The sequence below is a fragment of the Solea senegalensis genome, linkage group LG1 (assembly GCF_019176455.1).
Source record: "Solea senegalensis isolate Sse05_10M linkage group LG1, IFAPA_SoseM_1, whole genome shotgun sequence".
In the NCBI taxonomy this organism is placed as follows: domain Eukaryota; kingdom Metazoa; phylum Chordata; class Actinopteri; order Pleuronectiformes; family Soleidae; genus Solea; species Solea senegalensis.
The window spans coordinates 26,889,946-26,912,401 of record NC_058021.1 but is presented as its reverse complement, the minus strand read 5'-3'; the positions used below and the strand labels follow the sequence as shown (position 1 = coordinate 26,912,401).

The window sequence follows — 22,456 nt, the reverse complement described above, 5'->3', positions numbered from 1 at the left end:
AAAAACGCCATAGTATAGTATGTCGTCCAAAATTACAAAAAAAACGCCATAGTATAGTATGTCGTCCAAAATGACTAAAAAGTCATACTATAGTATGTTGCCAAAATCATCAAAAGTCATACTGGCTTCCTGCTCCTACTGTTTCTTCATGTTGTCTTCAAGCTTTTGGTGGTTTACAGTCAAGAATATGATTTGAAGTCACAACCTCAGGCATACACATCTGATTCCATGAGTTGACCATTTATTTATTTATTCATTTTTTTTAGCTACTACTAGTGCAGTGCCCGTGCAAAATCGGTGTTGTTTGAGTGCTCATTGTTACTAGTACACAGCAAAAGTTCAGTGACATTTTTATTTGTGTATGGTAGAAAGCAAATACTGATATGGACATAATGGCATAGAATAAATATGGAAAATTGGTTAGCTACATGGTTGCATAACAGTTGGTTTGTTGTCACCAGGATGCAGAGCTGGAGTTCAGTAGGGTGACAGCTGCAGGAAAGAAGCTTCCTCTGAACCTGCTGGTTCGGGTGCAGAGAGACCTCCCAGAGGGGAGTGGGGGGAACAGTCTGTGGTTGGGGGCACTGCGTTTGTTGTCTGTTAATTCATAAATATGATTCTAACCATGTGTGAGCTCTATAATACACTTCATTTACTTTGTCAGCATTTACATGACGATCACTTATGACACGATAATACTAAAACTAACGTTTGCAATTGAATGTTTCCTCTTTCACAAAAGAAAAAAAAATATACGACTCCCTAATATTGATTTTAAACAATGTGGCACATTTTTATTTATTATTTGCACTTAATATTTCTAAATTTTTAAACACAGACGAGGGCAAAATTACCCCCCTCTTTCATCAACAGGAAATGAACACATCATATCATATCATTTTTGTTTTAACATGAGCCCGAGGTAAAAGGATCTTCTTTGAAACATGGCATCAAAACGTCACAGTTAAGGCTCAAGCAACCAGTGTCAACACGACTGTTCACATGAATCTGACCCGTGACTCACACGGCAGATAAAAAAATTAAAAACTAGATGTAGTCACACGGTCAGTAAAACAGAGCTGCAACACTTACTTGATACATAGCAGTTTGAGTTTCTATCATTTCATTTCAGCTTCTCTGGTTTCTTTCTTTGTTCCCCTACGACAGTAAACAGAAGATCTTTGGTTTGTGGACAAAAACAACACATTTGAGGACATTGGGAAACAAAAATCCATGTTTTGTTTTGTTTTTTGTGATACATTTTTCTCATGTTTTACGAATCAAAAAATGAATAGCTTAATCAAGAAAATAATCAACACAATATAATTGTTAGTTGCAGAGTAAGCTGCTGAAGGAAACAGGTCACATTTTCCTTCTACATGTGTAGGAACCTGGAGTGCTAAAATCAGTGCATAATTTATTATTATTATTATTATTATTATTATTAATAATAATAATAATAATAATAATAATAATGATAATAATAATAATCAACTATTCATCCTAGTTCAGTAGGTCTGACAGACATAATACTCACTGGCCTTAACACAATCGTTTCTTTGTCCACTAGAGGGCCCTCAACACCCAGTAACTGAATTACAAACATCAGTTTACTCTTGCTTTTTTTTTTTTTAAAAAATGGGATCCTTGTTTTTCATGCTTGTAGCACTACTTTCTTATTCATTTATTTTTTTTAACTTTAAAGCCTAGACAATTAGTTAACTACTATGTACATCGGATGACCATTAAAAATGGAGAAGCCATTACGACACTATGATGCATCTTTATGATGTTGCAATAGATATAACAATACTAGAATAGGCTACAAATGACTTTACTTAAAACATTTTTAAACGGGATTCAGATTTGTTGTTAAAACAGCTTTTTCTTTTTTTAAAATTGCTTCCTTCCCAGTTTTGGGGAAGCTCACATCTTTAGGACATACAGTAGCTTCAGCACATGGTCAGAGGTGACACACTGCTCTGGTACTTTCTCCTGTTTGCCATTTGACTTATAAAGTATAATACAGTATAGTACAGTCGTGCTGCACAATGAGAAGACTTATTATAAATGATCGTGTGGTTATACACTGTGTTATTGGTGCTCGTTGGCTTTAAGCTACATGGTTACTTTGCCGAGGGGAGAATCTTTGACCACCAGGTGCAGTAACTGAAAAAGCTAAAGAGAAACAAAGCACAATACCGTTGTGCAACTGAGAGGAGAGTGACTGGCTTTTCAGCAGCTAGTATTTACCCTGGTTACTAGCTTTGTATACTGGACTGGCCCAGGCAGCCTGAGAGGCACTGTTCAGTAAAGAAACATAACGTAAAGAAAAGAAAAGAATAATGGAGAGAGAAGAAAAAAAATCCCATTTTTGTCATTTCTGAAATACGTGTTAACCAGACAGAGCAGAAAAGTCTCAAATAGAAGAGAGATATGTTCACAGACTGTAAATTAAAACTTAATCTGAATGAGATGACGACACCGTGGATGTGTGAGCTGATCGGAGGAGAAGAAGAAGAAGAAGAAGAGAGGTACAGGTGTAGAATACAGAGGGAGCTGTACAGTACTGACAAGAGAGGAGCTGTACACTGGATCTTGCATAGTACAGGTTTGTCTGTTGTGCTTTAGACGCCGCGTCGATCATGACTCGTTTGTCTGTACGGAGATTTTTAATGCCTTTGCCATTTTTAAAGGTAGCACCATGTGATGTCTTTACATCGTCCGATCCTTTTTACGAGTAGAGAGGTGTGACCTTCTGAATTTGTGTGTGTGTGGCTGCGGCTGATGATGTCGGTCCTTTTTCCTGTTCTTATAAACGACAATGAGCAGCCCTTTGACGTGTGGTGGGCGGGGGTGTACCTGCGTCCGTCTCTGCCTCTCAGTCCCACAGCAGCGCAGGGGCCGCGGCCTCGAGTCTGACTGGTGTGAAGCAGAGCAGAGACACAAAAAGGCACATGTCACAATGGCGTGCTCTCAGACATGGGCGGAGCCTCTGTGGTGGTGTGGCAACAGGATGGGTGGGGTTATTGCTTTGAGGGCATTGCCGGGACAACTGAGGCTGCTGTGGTGGCGGTTGAGCAGCAGCGCGGCCGGCGGTTCGGCCCGGGGCGGGATGAACACGGGACAAGAGCGGGTGCGAGCGTGGCTCTTGTGGCCCCCGACGTGGCAGATCAGCTCGCTGACGGTGCCCAGCGGAGGCAGGTGCTGGCGCCAGCGCTCGGCGCGCTCCTCCTTGTGCTTGATCGAATACCAGGTGAGGAAGATGAAGATGAAGCCGACGAACTTGAGGCTGGCGGCCAGGCCAAAGTAGACGAAGCGGAACGAGGTGACGTCGTACTCCCAGCAGGAGCCGTGGACGCCGCAGTCCTGCTGCCACAGCATGCACGTGGTGTCGATCACGGCGCCAAAGTAGATGGGTGTGGGGATGTAGGCTGGAGACGCACAGAGAGGACGAAGATGTTAGTTAAACACTCCCTACTCCAGATTTCATACAATTTTCACTATAATGTGAAAAACTTTATAGCAAAACCCTGAAAATGTACTTTCTAAACCAGCTTTCTATGATGCATGTTGCTGAATCTAGTTTGTGTCCTTAATGTTGGTACAGTATGTACTGTTAGTTGTAGGATTCAGGTGTAATATTTTAGAGCACCACTAGATGGTATCGTTTAGCTTCAGGCAGATCAGAGGCAGATTGGATTCCCTCACATTAATCCCAGTTGCAATTTTAATTTTAAATTTAAGTCTAAATAGGAAGAAAGACCTTGCAATTGTTTTGATTCACCAACACACAAAGGCTAAATGAAAAGTGATTCACAAAAACCACAAAATGTCTATCATAAATATTACAGAGCTTATGTTTGGATTGCATCAGATCAGATGTCAACTAAGTGTAATATAATGAATTTATAACCACGCAAACATGCCTCACAGTGGTTGACGAAAAGTAACGTGACAGGTTTGTGTTCACACAGCCGCACCAAGCAGCTGAGAGGCATGTTAGGACAGCGCAGTGGTTAATAGCCTGCAGCGAGAACTCAAGTTCACAGGGGTTCACACAGAAACATTCAAGTTGTCTTCATGTGAAATTGCAGCGTGTCAAAGACAATAACAGCGGGAACAAACGCAGGACGACACATCAGTTCACATCAATCTTCCTTTAAAAGATCCAATACTCCTAAATCCTCTGCTGTTTTTCTGAGCAAAGAGGACATGGATGCAGGCCAATAATTATGCCTGATGATGATGTACCAGGTTAGAAACATCCAAGTTTTCCACAATTTGCAGCATTAGTTCTGTGAAAATCCTCTTCCTATATATCTTTCGTGAATCAGAACTGAATCAGTGTGTCACTGAACCTCTGTGAGAAAACCTATTAAGCTTGAACAACATATCCAACATATTATCGATTTCTAGGAGGGTCGTCCTGATTGATTATTATTTTCTTCATTACTATTATTATTATAATTATTATGATTAAATGGTGCTTTTGTGAAGATGATGGTGATATGAAAAATTACAAATATCATGCATGTTTATTGTCTAGTGTTTGTTTCAATAGATTATATATAAGAACAGCATGTATAATCATAAGAACATGTATATTTGATGTGTATATATATATATATATATATATATATATATATATATATATATATATATATATATATATATATATACATACACACACACACACTTAATAATCTTACAATAAGATATACATTTGGTAATGTAAGCTTTCATATTGGCAAAATAAATTATTGAGTGGGGACTGGGGGGTTGGAGCTAATAAGCATATGCTTTTTCCTACTCCTAGTAGTGATAGCTAATACTGTAATTTCAAATGTTTTTTTTAATTACGTTTTGTTCTTTATTGTTGAAAATGAATTGATAAGATTGCAACACACACACTGTGGGTGAAATGTGAGAGCAGACAGGAAATTACCAAGAGTTCGGAGCAAGACGAACTGCATCCCGAGAGCAAAAGGCCTCTCTTGCTCATCAACAGACCTGCGAAAAGAGAAAGTTGGCAACATTATCGGACTGTATCCCACTTTAAAATGTGTGAGACTAAAACAAAACCTAATACAGTCTAGACAGTTGTCCCTCACCTGAGTGTGACGATAATGGCGGAGGGCTGAGCACAGGCAGTGATGAGGGTGACGATGAAGAGGAAGATAAGGAAAGGGATGAGCGTGTTGCAGGTGCGGTCGCACTTCCCCGACACGGCGTGGCCGTTCTCGTTCAGGTAGGTTTTCACGATGACCAGCTGCAGCTGGTTGACCTGGTTGCCAGAGGACGGAGTGATGACCTGTTTGCTCTGGACGCAGCCGCAGTCGGTGTAGTTCCGAATCTGTGGTCAAAAACAACAACATGAGGAAATCCTACTTTGTAGTCACACTGAAGACTTGAAGCCAAAGCCAGTTGCTGTCGATATGCTGGAAAGTCAACAGTGAAATTCAGACACAGACAGACTGGGTGGCACCGGCCGTGTGTCGCAACCTGTGATCTGAACAAAGAAACCAGACAATTTCTTTCCACATGTTATTATAATTTCCTGACTGAAACTTCCTGTGCTTTGAAAGCTCGGAGGAGAACATATAGAAAGCAGGTTTTTGTTTCCTTCTCTGGAAACATTAATCATCATTTTCTTTTAGAACTAAAGGATCATGAGTGTGTGTTTTTTTCCGTGTGCCCTCACCCCAGTGCTGTCATTGCCCACAGTGCTGCATCCAGCCAGGCAGGGATTGAAGTAGGTGATGCCGTCGGAGCCACAGACGGGCGCGTACTCGTGGATTCTGCAGCCACAGTTCACGTTGCAGCTGCCCGTCAGGTTCCTGTGGGTCATCGTCAAGGTCGGACTGCACATGGCGAGAAAAATAGAGAGTGTGAATATGCAAATCTGTATATTTAGGCTTCAATGTTCACCATTTCAATATTTTACCTAAAATCAGTCAGCCCTGCCTTACAGTCATTTGTCTTCATTTCATTTGAGAGACTTCATGTGTCTGTGTCTTTATAGTCTTTCACAATCTATTGGAACAAATTTAATAGACAAGTTTATTTGTCTTCTCCGTTTTACTCACACTTTCAGGAAGTATTTTCACAGAGATGCTATATTGAGAGGCAGAAGCCTTGGCCATTCTTCCATCTACAGGAGCATTTATTATTTGTCTAAACACTAACTTACATTATTTACTATCTTTATCAAGTGGGGCCATGCTGCAACAGAAAGCACATCATTTAAGAAATTTACGGCGCCGTGTTGCATTTAAGAGTTTAAAACTTCTCATAAAAAGTAAAACTCCCTGCTGCAACGAGGATAATACTTCTTGTCCCCACTTCCCTTCTCTGCATGGCATCAATCCACAAAATTTAGTTTCAGCAGAAAAAAAAGACATAGGTAGTCATTAAAAAGTAAGAAAATGCTGTGTATATCATTTGGAAAGTTTAAAAAAAAAAAAAAAATGTGTAGTGCAACGCTGCGGAAACTATAGGACACCAATCTTCCCTGCTCTGTCTACTGTCATCTTGGCGTCTTATTATTAATCTGTCACACACACACAGACCTTTTAATTACTGAGGCGATGTGTGACAATGGAGGGACAGAGAGGACACCTACAGCGGCTCCACGGGCGAACAGATGCTCTTAGCAAAACAAAACTATGACTTTAACCTTAACCCGGGGGGGCAGTGAAGCGAAGCGTGGGTTTTCTTTAGGAAAGCCTCGCGCCGAGCCCCACGGAACAGCCGGCGACAAGCGCTAACAAACACAACGGCATTGTGTGATGCTGACACACACACACACACACACTCATGTGTCAGGATTATTTGGTATTACTAATCAATAATTCCATAACACAAAACCATAAAATGATACTCATCCACATTTTATGCTGGTTGTTACAGGGGAAGCATATTTGGGTTTGTGAGGACATTTAAGCTGTTCCTCACATTCTGTCACCCCTTGAAAGGGTTTGAGGGTTAAGACCTGGCTTTAAGGATACAATTGGATTTAGGTTAGGGTTAGGCACTTAGTTAAGGTTAGGGTAAGGGGCTAGGGAAATGCATTATATCAATCGAGTGTCCTCACTACGAATGCTAAGCAAACGTGTGTGTGTGTACATTAGCCTCACTGGGGTTTGAAAGCTTACTGCACTGATTGCCCACATCCTTTTCCAGGCTAAACCCCGGCCCTTGCTAAACCCTTTTACGTTGTTTGAGAGCATACAGAGACAAGAGCGTAAGAGGCTTCAATACTGCTCACAATGAACGGGGAAAATGACAGACATAAAAAAATAAATAAATCAATGTGCAGATTATGAAATTCCAGCCAAATTCCTGCTTTTACAAATACATAATATGTAATATCTTGCAGTGATGGAGGCACAGAAAGAATGGAGGCCATTTTTTGCATATGACATGTCCCTTTGTCTCCTGCCTGTGAGTGTAGGGACAGCCACGTTTAGATTAGACCGTGTGAGTACAGACACTGGGCTAAACATTCCTCATGTGGGTGCTTCCAGTGACTGGTGACCGGTGCTGTTCATAATGAGGAGCTCCACAGGCTCACACAGTCTCGTTGACCCCTCCATAAACAGCGGCTCAGACAAAGAGAACAGTTACTAATGGGTCAGCTACCGGACTTTAAAGGACACGCCGACTATTTGGCAAATAATCGCTCTGATTTGCTCTGTGATGTGAAAAGTAAACTTCACAGAGACTCTGCAGTCTGCATTACACCACCAACTGGACTGGTAAAAGTTTTGCTACATGCAGTTGATGTATAAATTCTAGAGCCGTCAATAGATTAAAAAAAAAAGTAACTAATCAGTGTCACATTTTGAAATTTGTTAATCTTGATTAAAAGGTTTCAGATTCTTTAAGCTTCTTAAATGAAAGTATTTTCTTAATTTCTTTGCTCTGGGTAACAAAGAAATCATTAAAAGTGAATCATTTTGGTTTGTGGACAAGACATTTGTGACAAGTGCCAACCAAATCATCTTAAAACAAAGGCCAACATGGATGACTGCCATCCTGCATGAAACACGAACGTGTGTTAACATCACAACAAAGAAATCCACCCGAGAATGTCCTTAGAAAACCAGACACTGACATTTGTCATGATAAAGTGAGAGGGGGAGAGGGGGAGCAGGGTAGGTGTCCAAAATGGAAGTCGCCAGGCAGCTGCCAGCACATTACGGACACCATCGGTGCTTAGAGTGGTTAGTTTGCTTCTTACTTTTCCTCAGCTTAGGTCTCAGCAATTAGTCGCACATCTGTTTTTTGATAATCAAGGCAAAAGGATCGCAATTTCCAGTCCTTGTCAATAAATTGTGCCGTGACACACAGGTAGTTGTCATAAAACGTTTGTTTTATCGATGTTTTGTCGCTCAGCTTCTTAAAATGAAACCGCCCACCCAACAATCCCTCACCTCTCTCCATCTTGAGCTACTATCTCTCTTCTATCTGACTGACTGCAGGCAAGTGACTGTTTCACACAGATAATTCCCAGGTTTCATGTCGGAGGTCAGCGCACACCAGAAGTAATCAAACTTGCGTTAACTGCATTAACGTGGGATATTGTTCGAGTCAATGTGTATAATATGTTTGTAATTACAGTTTGCAGAGTCTGCAGCTTTACTCAAGGTCACGCTGTTCCTAGTGCCTTCCATGTGTGTGCCCGAGTGTGTTCCTAATCTCGTGTGCCAACAGAAGTCCCTCGCCATGTTTCTGTCCGTGGGGCTGACACGTCAGATGAGTGTTAACTCTGCAGCCGGGCTGCTGATGCGGTGTCAAGCAGCCGCATCAGAAATAGAGGTGGCAGTGATTCACCGGAGCCACTGGAGCAGATGTCAGTGTTGCTAATTAATCATTCGCACTCCAACACAACATACGAAGAGGATGATGATGATGAGAGCAGTGACAGTTTCCCCACCCCCTCCCTCCCTCCCTCCCACTGTTGTTTCAGATACGACTTCAAATGCAGTATAAGGTCCTATTGTTGTATATAGTTATGGAAAAGGAACTTTCAGAGCCCAAACTTAACACTGTAAAATGCAGTCATTCATACTGGATCAACATTTTACTGCACAATAATATAATAGGCCACCAAAGTGTGAAGAGCTACTGGCAAATTTTTTACAAGAGTGGTATGACTTGTCGAACTAATTACTTTGGTTATAAGTGGTGATGAGTCAGGGTTTTTGTCGAGTTCCTCCTTATTCCTGTCAGCAGACACTGCAATGGTCTCATATATGCAATAGCAGCCTTGTAATACACTGCCATGTTTTGTTTTGTTTTATTTACCATGGTGATTTATATGTATTTCAATGAAGCTGAACAATGTGTGGAAAATATCTACTTGCAATTGTACTATCGTAACAGCAAATTACAATTTTACATTTACTTTTTTTTTATTATGGAACAAACCTGCTGAGGATATTGTTTACTGTGTTGATTGAAAACACGGTGAAGCGTAAGAACACGAGAAAGCGTTAAAACATGATCTACTGATGGAAAAATATGACTTGTTTGTGTATGTTTTCATCTGGCACCAAAACTAAAGCAATCATTACAAAACCTGTAAAATAAATGAGTACATTTTAAATAAAGCCTTCGCAATTTGCTAATTGCACTGTTTCATATTGTGATTTCAATTTAAATTGTGTTCCGATGTTATCATATCTATATCGTCTCCTCTCTGTTCATCAGGATTCTCAGTGAGTTTGAGAGTTGAGACTTATTAAAAAAATAATAATAATCATAATACTAATATTTAGACAGGAAGATGGGTAAAGATGTCCAAGCACAAAGTCCAAACATAGGACGGATTTAAACTAAGTCACCACACATACCTGTCCAGAGTGAGCCGACTGGATTCATTGAGGAAAACAGCTTTTATTTTTAGTTCCTGTTTAATGATCTGTTCCTGACGTTACATTTGCTCTTACCCGGTGGTGTAAGGAATGTTGATGCCTCCTAGATTGATGCTCTCGCAGCCCACTATGAAGAGTGTGGAAAAGCAGAGCAGTGACACGCCGCTGCAGATCATGGCCAGCTTGGCCGATTCTCTGGCACCGAGCTTCAGCTTTTTGATGATGTAACCCCCCAGCACGATGCCCACCCCGGCACTGGGTACAATAATCACACCTGCGATGGAGATCAGAGAAAAGTGTGTTAGATGGGAAGGAAGAATTCCACAAGTGTTGCAAACGGCACAGAAATAGAACGTGGAATTTGAATCAGCAAATTCATTACTGTAAAGCACGACTGAAGATGCACGGTGTTTCAATTAGTGTAGCAACATGAATAATGATAGTGTTATGCTTTTACGTTAAAGACCGTTCAGTGTCACGTTGGAAGCCGAGCCATGAAAACAGGACATGTTAATGTCAATGTGAAAAACCACATGAAACCAGGAATAATTAGCTTCAGTATCGGAGTGATCAGGCTTCACTGGGGCCACCAGCGAGTCATTTCAGGCCGTGGGTATCGCAGGGGCACGTGCTTTCTGTCCACTTGAGCTAATTGACAACATGAAGAAAGGCACAAAGCAGGCTAGGGGCAGGGCGGAGTGGTAGGCTGCACATGGTAGCCCACGAACCCAGCTACAGGCACTTATGACCGGGAAACAGGCAAGATGAGGTCAGTCAGCTGCGGGGGAGAGTTGTCAGAGACTGAGGAACAACAGAGACGTATGTGTGTGTGTGTGTGTAACAAAGATCAAGAGAAAGACAGAGAGGGCAACAGTTACTGAGAGAAAAAAGTGTCTCTTTGAGTCTGTTCAGTGGGAGCTGGGCAGTATAATATTATCCTGTCAGTGCATGTTTCTGAGCTAAAACTTTGTTCTTTCTGAAGGATTTAACATGTACACAATCAGAACAGATACCACATCACACACACGTTATCATGTTGTATTACAGTACTGTGCAAAAACCATAGGCTACCATTAGATTTGTTGTTTAAGCAATGTTATAATGACCTCACTTTTTTGGGGGGAATATATCCAGAAAATACATGTATGCCGTTTTAAAATAACTTGTTTTTCAGCAAAAAACAAAATGAAAAAACAGCTTCTACACGTTTAAGGGTCAAGTATTTAGTGTGATTGACCCTTTCACTAGAACAATAATACGACCCCGGTTATAAAACCTGAAGTGGAACATTAATCTTATTGGTAAAAACCTGTGTCTTTCAGTCACGTCAATCAAATCCAAACGAAAATGACCAAAGACTACACAATTTAAAGTGATGCCGGCATGATGCAATTACTTCTTTTATATTGATCTGATAAGAGTAGCTCTGTGTGTTTGCCTGCAGTAAACAATATTTGTGTTGCATCTCGTTACAGCACAGGCATGGGAGGAAACAAAGGGGGGGAAAAAAAAGAGACAAAGTAATGACATAAGAAAGTGCCTTGTTAAAAGGAGCAGTGCCTGAGATGAGCAGAGCTGCAAAAAGACAGAAGCAGGCAGCGAGTACAGACAGCAGCAGCGACGGGAGGCGTGTGATATGTTACACTGTTATTTCTGTATCTAATGAGGATGCGGCAGCGGCAGCTCTTTAACAGGGAACGATACACACACACACACAAGATAGTCATTTGTGAGATTATTTTCATTTTAATCCGTCATATTTGGTGTTGTTTTTATAGTTTATGCCTGTCAGTGTCACATATTTGAACTATTACGAACAAAAGCACAGAAAAACATAAATAACATTACGTCCTGCGCAGCTCATTGCTTTCATTGTTCATTGTTGTTTTTAATTTAACCGAAAATAGTTTTCATTCCTTATAAACTATTTTATTGTATAAGATTATTGTTATCTTACAATGATATTTATATATTATAGTGGGAGTGGGTCCTCTTCCATAGGGTCTTGTTCGAGAGGCCATTTGATAATTTTATGCTCATATGTGCCACTCTAGATTGTCATATACATTTAGACCTGGGATGTAAAACCAAATAATTTCAACACAAAAGTTTCAAGAATGGCATTGACAACCAAACTTCAAACAACAACTCAACTGGCCTGCCCAATAAATATGTCACGATTTATTTCAAAAATTAAAAAATTTAAGTCTCATCTTCCAGTCAGTCAGTCAGTCAGTCAGTCTTTAAAAAAAGTGTTCTCTCCTCATCTGGCATCATCTGGGTAGCCATGGCAACCACACCACCCATTTGCCCTTACCCTTGTATCCTGGCAACAGGCAGATGAGATGAGGCAATGGCATTGTGTATGAGGGGGTGTGTTTATGTATGTGAGACAGGAAATGACCGTATGTTAGCCAGCACAAACACACAAACACAAACACAAACACGCACACACAGACTTTTCTTGCTTTCAAGGCCATAATTGAGTTTACAGTCACTCCGTCCTATAGTTACAACAACTCTGATAGCCAGGTAGTCGACGGCCAGTAGATTAGACCGTTTTTCTCTACACCCGACATATACAGTACACAAATCAGAGGCAGAACAGAGGGGAGTGTGAGCGTGCATGTGTGTGTGTGTGCCAGCACGTGATCACATCATGTTCTCATCTCCTGCAGTCAAAAGAGATGTGTGTGTTTATTACTGAATCAGAGTTTGAAAGACTCCATGAGTCATAGAGCTGCTCTCCAACTGTGAATCATGTGCGCACGTGGAAAGGTGTGAACAAATGTGAGCCAAAACCAAACCAGATCAGCGCTGTACACGGCACGTGCCGATGTATCGCTTATCACCATGTCAAAGACCAGGTCACAGTGAATAAACAAAGAATTAATCAAAATTCAACAGCATTATTTTAATTTTGGACATTCTTACATTGAAGATTTGAATTCATTTAGTATTCATAAGTGATAGTAACTTAATGTTTTTAGGTTGAATTATAATCATTGTGATGCACAAAGGGCAATAGTCACAAATGGATTTTAATATTTCAAACCTTTGCAGGGGTCAGTTTGATGGATTGACACTATTTTCTTACGATATTTGTACTTATTTTGTGTGATGACCCAATTTGTCAGTTAATGAATTTGTTACCAAATGGACAACAGCAATTCTGATAATGCCTAAAATAATTAATCAAATAAAACTGCCAGACAGTAGCTGCTGCTGAGAGTAAGTGGGAGAGAATCCGTCATCACAGGCTGTGTTGTCAGCAGCCCCACATGGGACGGCGAGCGCACTGACTCACAGGAAAACTCGTCCGACTCTGCTCTAAAGCTTTTGTATCAAAAAGACTTACCGGTGTATATACTGGCGTTGGAGGCGGGGATACCAAACTGTGACTCAATGAATTTTGGAATGAAGGTGATGAAGGCAGTGACGATGGCGCACTCAGCCGTGTACGACAGACTGACGAACAGAAAGGTCATGTTGCTGAGGATCCTCAGCGCTGCCTTGGGGAGGTCTGGAGAGAGGGACACAAGACAGAGAGCTCATTAAAGAAACGCTGTAGTGTAACACACAATCAGTCTCTTAATTTGGCTCACATTCACTTCCACACACACACATTCTACTCCATGAGATCATCTTAATGGCAGGCTGTGATTAAGGAAAGACAGATGTAGCTTTATCTGCAACCCAAATACATTTACATAGCAATTGCCTTCGATAATAAGAGAGTTAACACACTTTGCTTAAATAAACACTCCTCTTCAATCACGTCTCTCATCTGTTGTAGGAAACGATACATAAACACACCGATGCTCTTTGTTTTGCTACCAGGTTATAAATGAACCCAATCTCAATGCTGTACTTTTAATTGCCTCTGATTGCAGTTACTTGAAATCTTACTAAGCTTTAAGACACTTGAACATACAAGTATGTATACAAGAACAAATGTGGATTATGTGTGTATTTTTATAAGAGAGATTCCCAGTTTGGCATTTCTGGTCAGGAGGTCGGCAGCTTTACACGGCAGGAAGGACAACAACTTTGAGTTATTGGTTGCGATAACAGATGTGTTAAGGGAAAGGCTTTAATGGAACAGGAATGTTTTCATCATCGGCTGCAAACAAGACGAGAATGTGGAGGCAGAGTGCTGTAACAAATGTTTTCCTCCTCCAGGGAGTGGGGGGACATGCGGTGGCTGAAAGCCTTACGAAAAAGCCACTGCAGCGTCCACATTATGTCTGGGTGTTTGACTTTGTTGAAAATAAACCTGCAGAAATGGAACCGATCTGCCATGTTGATTTGCTAGCGATGGTTACAAGTGTTCCCATGACAGTTTCAATAAAGTGAACTCGCTCCGTTCTCAGGTGTGCAAAGGAAGCAAATACAAGCGCTGTTGCACAAAAATAGGATGTCGGACCCCTAATCTATATTGTGGGCACAAAACAAACCATGCTCTGCACAGCCTATACACTATCAACCTTGTATCGTCAAACTGCTTGAAGACAATGTCCATGCGATTTGGTCACTATGCTGCAGAAAATGCTGCACTCGAAACAATTTCATCTTCCTCTCCTCGCATGGCGAGATGAAGATGTGATCCACCGATTCAACTCTGACGTCCATTTCTCTTTATCAGACGAGAGGCGGTGCAGAGTCGTTTTCTAAACAGGAGCCAAGCGGGATACAGTATCTTACTCACAGACACATCAGCCGTGCAGATGCTTGCTGTCATGGCAACTCGGACTGGCCCTCCCTGTTGAATTGTATCTCTCAAATCATGACATCACCCTGACTTCCGCAAGCCAAAGACGTCAGCATGTGTCATTTACCACTCCTAAATTTAAAAAATTGTGTTTTGTCCTCTGACACTGTGCCCGTCAGTAAACGCCAAACATTCAACAGTAAACGCCAAGGTTCCATCCCATGAAAGCTTAGCTTAGCACATCTCTGACATTGCTCTTAGACTATAAGAATGCTATTTTTTGATGTTTTATGCTAGTTGCATAAGAAGAGTTTCGCTTTAATGTCCTTGCGAGACAAACAAGGCTGTAGAAGACTTCTTGGGTCATTGGCGCATCCTCCAGCCCTGTACGTGGCTAAGGTGAAAGATTTCAGGAGTAGTGTGACAGAATGAGGATCTCTGCAATCCACAGGGACACAGCTATTGCTACTTTAGGAGGAGGAGGGAGCTCCAGTAGTGTGGCCCTTATTATTACTATATGGGATGTCCTGAGGAAGATACAGGACATGCTGCAGGGAGGTCTTCAAACCAGAGCCAGAGCCAACTGCTAATAAAGTTTGTTTTATTCGCTCTGTTTGCAGACATGGCAGCAAAACATATTGTACAGGGCTGTAGTACCTCGTGGCACTGGTACTACAGTGATAATTTCATTCATTTCATTGCACCTTTTTTCATAGCATAGGCAGCAATTACGTTGCACTGTAAAGCCACGATGTTGCTAAGGAACAATGTAGACAACAAATCAGAAATCCATGTTGTAATGTATTGTTTACATTAGGTTTGATTGGTTGATGTTCAAGGAGGATGGACATTTAGTTGTGATAAGGTTAGGGAATTAATAAAGCCATCCCTACTATAGAGATAAAAATGTTTAGGTACTATATTTTAGGGTAAAATATTACTTACAGTCATGAGGGCGCCATGGGAGCTTCGTCTACCTTATGTGATGCGACAAAGCCAAGAAAGAGCAGAAGAAGAGGCAGGAAGTATGTAAAGTGGATTATTATCACCTTTTATCAGGATTATTATAAAACTGGTTGGCATGGTGCCTTGATTTGGAGATCGCAGTCTCAGCACCAACTCAGTTAATCATCTTGTAGGTGGGGAATGTTTGCATCTGTCAGTGTCATTCCAGATTTAATAGTATGGAATAGGATAGTGATGCTAATGATTTTATGGCCCTGGACTTGGGTTATAATCGTCTATGGGGGTTGACAGATGGCGAGGTACTGTTCATGTTTGTAGCAGCTGTTCTCTCAATCAGACAGACCACTGGTTTGTGATAGTTGCTACACACACACGCACACGCACATGCACACGCACACGCACACGCTACTTTAATAGGGAGAATTTATTTTATGACTGGGTCAAAATGTTTCTGAACAAGAAGTGTTTCAACCAATGGAGCTAGTACAGGGTATGTCGTTAGCTGGAATGGAAAATCAACTTTTTGTCTGGTGATTCTGTACACTCGCTCAACTGAACTCCAAAGAGTCACTTAATTGATTGATGCCCATTTCAGTAATCAGCTGTCCAAGTCATGTATCTGGCTCTTGCTCCTTAAAAGAATTACTGCTGGACTTATTGATTCAACTCGCTCTTCTAATTACATTAAATTATGTCATAACAACTAGTGCTGAACCAGAAATGATTGCCATATCCGATGGAATCTATTTGATTTCGCTAATACCTCAAATCAAATTCTCTCCATATATGAAGTATTTGAGAACTCTTTGTAGTGCATAGAGTACATATATAGAGTCTATGTACTTGTATAGGTATGTACTATGTACAGGTATATCTATCGTGCACACATCTCAGAGCCTAAAAATAAATAATATCTTTATATAATTTATCAGCTATATTACCCAGCCTTACCTTTAAGTTTGACAGAAATACTGATATATATACATATACATATCCATTTACATATGTGATATGATATTATTATTACAGATATTATTATCACAATGTATATGATATATACATTGTGATAAGATTTCTTTCCCACATCACACAGCCCCAACTGGAAGTACTCCAATTCACATTTCTTTGAATATACCTGCTACTTTCTGGGTTCAGCACTCACCCATTGTTGCAGTGTTACCTCCTTTTTCAGTTTACCGACTATGATATATAGTACATGTCTGCAGTGTTTCTATTTACACTCGCTAAAATTCAATTAAATACACATTTGGAGAAATGCTCGTTATGTGCTTTCCTGCAGCAAATGACCAAGGTCCGGAACATTCCATGATCAAAACTGTATGCCTGTGATGTGCATCACTAAAAAATATACAGCGTTGGCATTTTTCAGTGTTTGCTGATGATCTGAAGGGCACAAAAAATTATTGCTGAAAACAGTCACTTGCCGTGCAGCATATCTTTCACAAAAAGTGCTGAATTTGTACAGTAAACACACAAACCTCAAATGGAAAGAGACGCACACAGCTCTGAAATCCATTACACACCCAAAGAGTGAAGTGCCAGCTTTTGCTAAATAAGCCATAGTTTGCACAACAGCCAAAAAATATCCTGTTGGGACAAATCAAACAGCAGGAGAGCTAGCAGTTTGAAGAAGCTACTATATAATTCATTCATAGATACATATTCAGTCATCTTCCCTCTCCTTGTCTGAACTGCTGCTATGGGCTATGCACATAAGTAAATATGCATCCAGTTAAATACATGTAGAATTTATAATAGTAATTTAGGCTATGATGGAGAGTGTGGCACAAACACGCTTTTTTTCCTGCTCTGCTGCTCAGTCTGTTTGCTCCTGTGTGTGGAAACGTGACAAAATTCCCTCGAGAGCTCATTTAGGAGAGGGCGAGAGATAACTGTCTGAGTGAGAGAGAGAGAAAAATGAGATACTAGATAACTAGGAAACACTGGCACAGGACTCGACTTATCCAGAGGGCTCTCCCAGAGAAAACAAGGAGATTCCCCAGCTATGTGGCTCAGATATATTAAAAATGTGTCGATGCACGGAGGTAACGGAGGAGCACAGTTACAAGCGGCGAAGGTTTTGTGACATGGTTTTTACAGCCAGTCAAATAGCAGTTATATCCATCCAAAACTATCCAGGATTGTAGTGGAGAAACAAGATTAATATTAAAACATTTTAAAAACAAAATAATTAATCATAATTGGCCACCAAGTAGATGTTTGCACTAGATAAGCGGTTCCCAAACTGGGGTACTTGGTAAGGTGGTATGTGAAGACAAAAAAAAAATAAAATAAAATAAAACATACTTTGTAAACAGCCTGCAGAAAGATTGCGGTAGATTTCTGTCAAAAAAAAAAGTGAGCTTGTGTTGCTCACTGAACATGCTGGTCATTTTTAAATAGATCCATTTGGTGAGATATAATTGACTGAATTGACTGATATTATGTAGTCCTCACCTTTGATGTCCTTCCCAAAGCCCATGGAGGAGGAGACGTTCTGGCCTTTGCTCCTGGACTTTTCCTTCATCATGTCGTCATCACTGGACACATCACCCGGTGAACCAATCTTTTTCTTCTTCCTTTTTTTGTGGCGGGGAGGCAGCTTTTTGGGGAAGGCAAACATGGGGAAGATGACCAGCAGCATGGCTATGGCACACAAGAGAAAGCCACTCCACCTGCAAACAGGTAGTCACACCAGCGCTGTCACTTTCAATCATGCATCTTCAAAAATAAGACGGTGATGTTATGTTGTTTGCTGTAAAAATAGAAGACATAAGCAAGTTAAAGCGTCCTCCTAAGCAGACAGTGAGGTGGCATGAGGAAGTATCATTGTACACTATACAGTACTGTGCAAAAGTCTTTGTTGTTTTTATGTCTGTCAAATTCTGCGATCATTGGCATTTGGATTGGAATGATGTGATTTAAAGTTGGTCTAACATATTAGCAAACTCAGTGAGTTAACTCATACAACATGTGTATTTAATACTTGAATAAACCTGGTGTAATAGACCCCGCGACAGCAACAAGGGATATTCAGTATTCCTCCTAATATCTTCAAAGAAATAGCATGTCACATAAAATTTGTTCAAACTTACCAGTTCCCAACAAAGCGAGGGTCACTCTGGTCAATGTTCACTACAGTTTTGGGGTCGACATAGAAGCCGATGAGGACGCCACCTAGCAGGTAACCAGCTGCAGGTCCCAGAGCTCCCATCACGTACATGATGGCTATCGAAAAAAAAAAAGAGACACGATCAGGAACTTTAATCAATACACTGCAAGTTTTTCCCACTTTTCCTCATTAATGCTCTTAATGACCCACTGTTACCTGTGACTGTAAATAAATTAGACCTGTGGGAGCTCAGAACACCCACTCTGAGATCAGTGGAACTCACCAGCGGCCCTGAGGTCATTATTAAATCTTTTGAAGAGTCTGTAACAACTGGCCTGAAAACTCCAGAGGTCTCACGTTGACCTGAGGGCAAACGTGCAACTTGTCCACTCCTGCAAACCACAGTGAGAGAGTGGGGGGTGCAAACATTAGCCCACAGGGGCAGTGAGGAGAGCCAATCAGACTTTGCCTTTTTTCCACAGGAAGGGAAAACTCATTAAAGGTAGATAAGCTTAGTTGGACAAGTGGAAAAAAGTTCCTGCAGTAATCCAGCAGAGATGTGAGTCGAAGCCATTTACCAGCTGTAATCGGGGGCAAACTTTCTATAATTACACCTGGAACATTGCCGCAAGCAATGTGGGCAATTATGATGGTTGTGTATGCGTGCGCGCACATAGACGCAAATTTTCATCCAAAAGCAGACTTTCCATTTAAATTTTAATTTTCAATGTCAAAACTGCTACACACCAGTCAGTCACGAGCGTCACTACACACTTCTGCAGTGCATTTTTAATTTTTTTGAGCCATAGAAAACACTTTTTTGTGGTTACTTCTTAGTTTTTTGCAGCCATACCCCAAAGTCATTTGTAATTGGCTCGCTTTACTAGCACAAAGATGCTGTTGCCTCCATCTGTAGGGCGGGAATGTCACCTGGTGACACGAGATCTTAACACCACAATACTGAGAAACTGGGAGATCTAATGTCACTTCCTTGAATTCTCGCAATACATTCAATGGACACCGTGTTTGCATTGGTGTTTTTCGCAAACATCCAATGTCTGACACTCACAAATGCCAAATCCTACCACCCCCACCCTCCCAAGTCCAGAGAAACAAATTGTCCCTGCCAGATTACACAACACATGCACATAGACAAACGTACTTGTTTTTTCGAGAGTGGAAGCTTAAAAACCCATTATATCTCAGTCTGCGTCACCAAAACGTTTTTGCTGTCACGCCAACATTTGAATGAAACGCAGCCATGATTTCACCTGAAGGGGCTTGCATCTTTTACTCGCCCCACATTTTCATCACAGGAGCAAAAATATGCAAGTTCACTCCTCAAATGTCATTCCAGCAAAAAGTCAAGTCCAACTTGTTATCTTGACTTAATTAAATTATGACTTTCAAAACAACATTCGGGGGGAAAGAAAGAAATAAGAAAATATTTTTTAAGAATAAAAAAACCCTTCAGTAAGACCACTTATCAGTCTGATGCAGACGCATAGTCACACACATGAACACAAAATGGCCAAGACTATAGTGATCCGTCTTCCATCAGAGTGCACATACATACATATTGAAAAAAACTGTAGGATATACACAGGGTATATTTATTTGAAAAATAAAAGGTACGTATTAGTGCATGTTTGAGCCTGAAGCCGTGTCACAGCTTCATTCCAAATCTACATGATTTACTATATAGCACAGAAAGCAGGTGTCCATTGCTTATTCACTTACTTTTCATCTCCCTCTCTCTCTCTTTTTTTAAACTCCTTTCACTTTGCTCATTTCTCATATCCTGCTGGTTGGAGAGACACAATGTAACCGGATATTACCACCCAGAGACAATAAACAATTAATTAAAGTTGGCAGTGATGGCAAGAGGTGTCATCTTGTCTCCATCTTGAAATTAAAAAAATGTGCCACAAAGCCTGAGCTAGAGAAACACTCTTTATACACACAATATGATGAACTTCTATAAAGCAAAGAACGGAGTCGCTTAGTTTGATACATTTTATAGATTGCATGGGGTTTCAGATTTAAATCTCCTGCTTGGAGATGGCTCATAAATGAAATTAAATTGTGCAAGTAAGCAGAACTTTGTGCCCGAGTTGAAACTAATCATTGCTGTCATCTCACCATACAGACGGGTGACCCTTCTTTTGCCACTTAAACATTTAGTCTAGTTTAAGCCCGATAGAAAGTGCACCCAGACACTCTTTGGGCAAAGGTTGATCACCGGTTATGCCAATTTGTTTGCCCTCCAATCTCCAGCTTCACCTTTCTCATTCACCCAGGCAGGTACAGCAATGTTTTATTCCTCCTGGGTGATTATGTCAGCATCTCTCTAAAGCCACTCCATCCATCAACATAACTGTGTTCTGCCCAACTGGAGGACGAAAGGGGTCATAAAACCGCTCCCGACGCGACGCCCTACCCTGCCCGCTTGGCACCGAGCCGGGATTGTTTAGGACCACTAGGTTGGCTTAAGCCAGGATGAAGGGAGGGCAGGTTAGAGCCACCCGACTGAGGAATATGCTGACACAGTGGGAGCGCTCCGTCACGTTTCACACACACATGCTACGGTGGCAGACGTCACCGGAGCACAGTGGACGCATGCCAATGACGAACGTATGGCGCACTATTTGCTCCTTTCACTCAATTACACAACAGACCTTCAACACACGAAGGACAAAATATCAGAGGCGTTTTTATACACGTGTAACAGATTAGCAGGTAGCCATTAAGGTTATTGGCATTTCACTTTTGTTTTATGTTAAGTCAGCACCCAAACCATCTATATGGTCATTGAAGCTAATGTTCAATTGTTTTTTGTGCTGACTTTGCTCTTCACATTTGAATACATAAGTAATCATGAAAAAGGTGCAAATAGGGTCACAAAGAGTGCGAGTCATCGCGTTACCAATGGAATTCAATATCAGCAATATCCGATGAGGTTTGAGAAAGTGTTTGTTCGCAAGTGTGCATGGGGGGGGGAAACATACGTATGAAAATTGAAAGGAAATAATCCAGAAAGAAAGAACACATCAATTGTGACTCATTGACTTAGACGTCAACCAAGGTCAGTGCGAGTCAGCTTCACACGTGCACACATGAACTTCTATACACGCACATGGAAACGAAAGAGGTGCACGTGCATCAATTGTATGAGTGAAGGAGGAATAAGGAGCGGCAGTTTTATGGGGCATCATTGACCTCAATTTAATGTTTCAGCTCCAGTGTTTGTGATGGATGGACGCAGCCACGTCAGGCAGCAGAAGGAGAGATTTACTTTGCAATAATCTTGGAAAGAGAAAGGCAATAAAGGTAAAGATAAAAAACAAGAAATAAAAACTGATGAACTGAGATGAAAGTGGCAGGGAGAGAAAGTGGGGACAAAGAAAAAAACAGATGATGTAGGAAGAAACAATAACATTAGAGGGGCGGGAGCACAGAGCGATGGAAGATAAAGAAACAGAGGGGAGAGGAGTTGGGCTGTAGACGATCTATGGTGACTGATCTTGCTGTGTAACAGTGTTAAAAGCTTGCTCAGCAACATCACTCTCATATCTAACCTTAAGGGACCAGTGCTGCTCTGTTGTCTCCACTCTGCCTCCTCCACACTGCAAGAGCCCTGTTCAATCCAAACATGCATTCATGAGCTGCACTGACTCACTGTAATAATGAATGAATGAGGATGAAGGAGGCAGTAAAGAGCAGGAGGTGTGTGTGTGTTTGTCTGTGAATCAGAGGTATAATCGC

The 22,456-nt window shown here is 41.1% G+C and overlaps 1 protein-coding gene across 1 annotated transcript in view; it reads right to left on the bottom strand.

Moving 5' to 3' along the window:
- Positions 1 to 365: 365 nt before the first annotated feature.
- The window catches only part of LOC122780345 (solute carrier organic anion transporter family member 5A1), a 38,484-nt gene continuing 16,393 nt past the window's right edge, over positions 366 to 22,456 (bottom strand). The window contains exons 3-10 of the mRNA XM_044043222.1: positions 18,675 to 18,807; positions 18,037 to 18,254; positions 13,240 to 13,404; positions 9,957 to 10,155; positions 5,705 to 5,864; positions 5,115 to 5,356; positions 4,949 to 5,013; positions 366 to 3,434 (exon numbers count right to left, since the gene is read on the bottom strand). Coding sequence (XP_043899157.1) covers positions 2,977 to 3,434; positions 4,949 to 5,013; positions 5,115 to 5,356; positions 5,705 to 5,864; positions 9,957 to 10,155; positions 13,240 to 13,404; positions 18,037 to 18,254; positions 18,675 to 18,807 — 1,640 coding nt within the window. The 3' untranslated portion in view covers positions 366 to 2,976. The remainder of the gene's footprint in view (positions 3,435 to 4,948; positions 5,014 to 5,114; positions 5,357 to 5,704; positions 5,865 to 9,956; positions 10,156 to 13,239; positions 13,405 to 18,036; positions 18,255 to 18,674; positions 18,808 to 22,456) is intronic.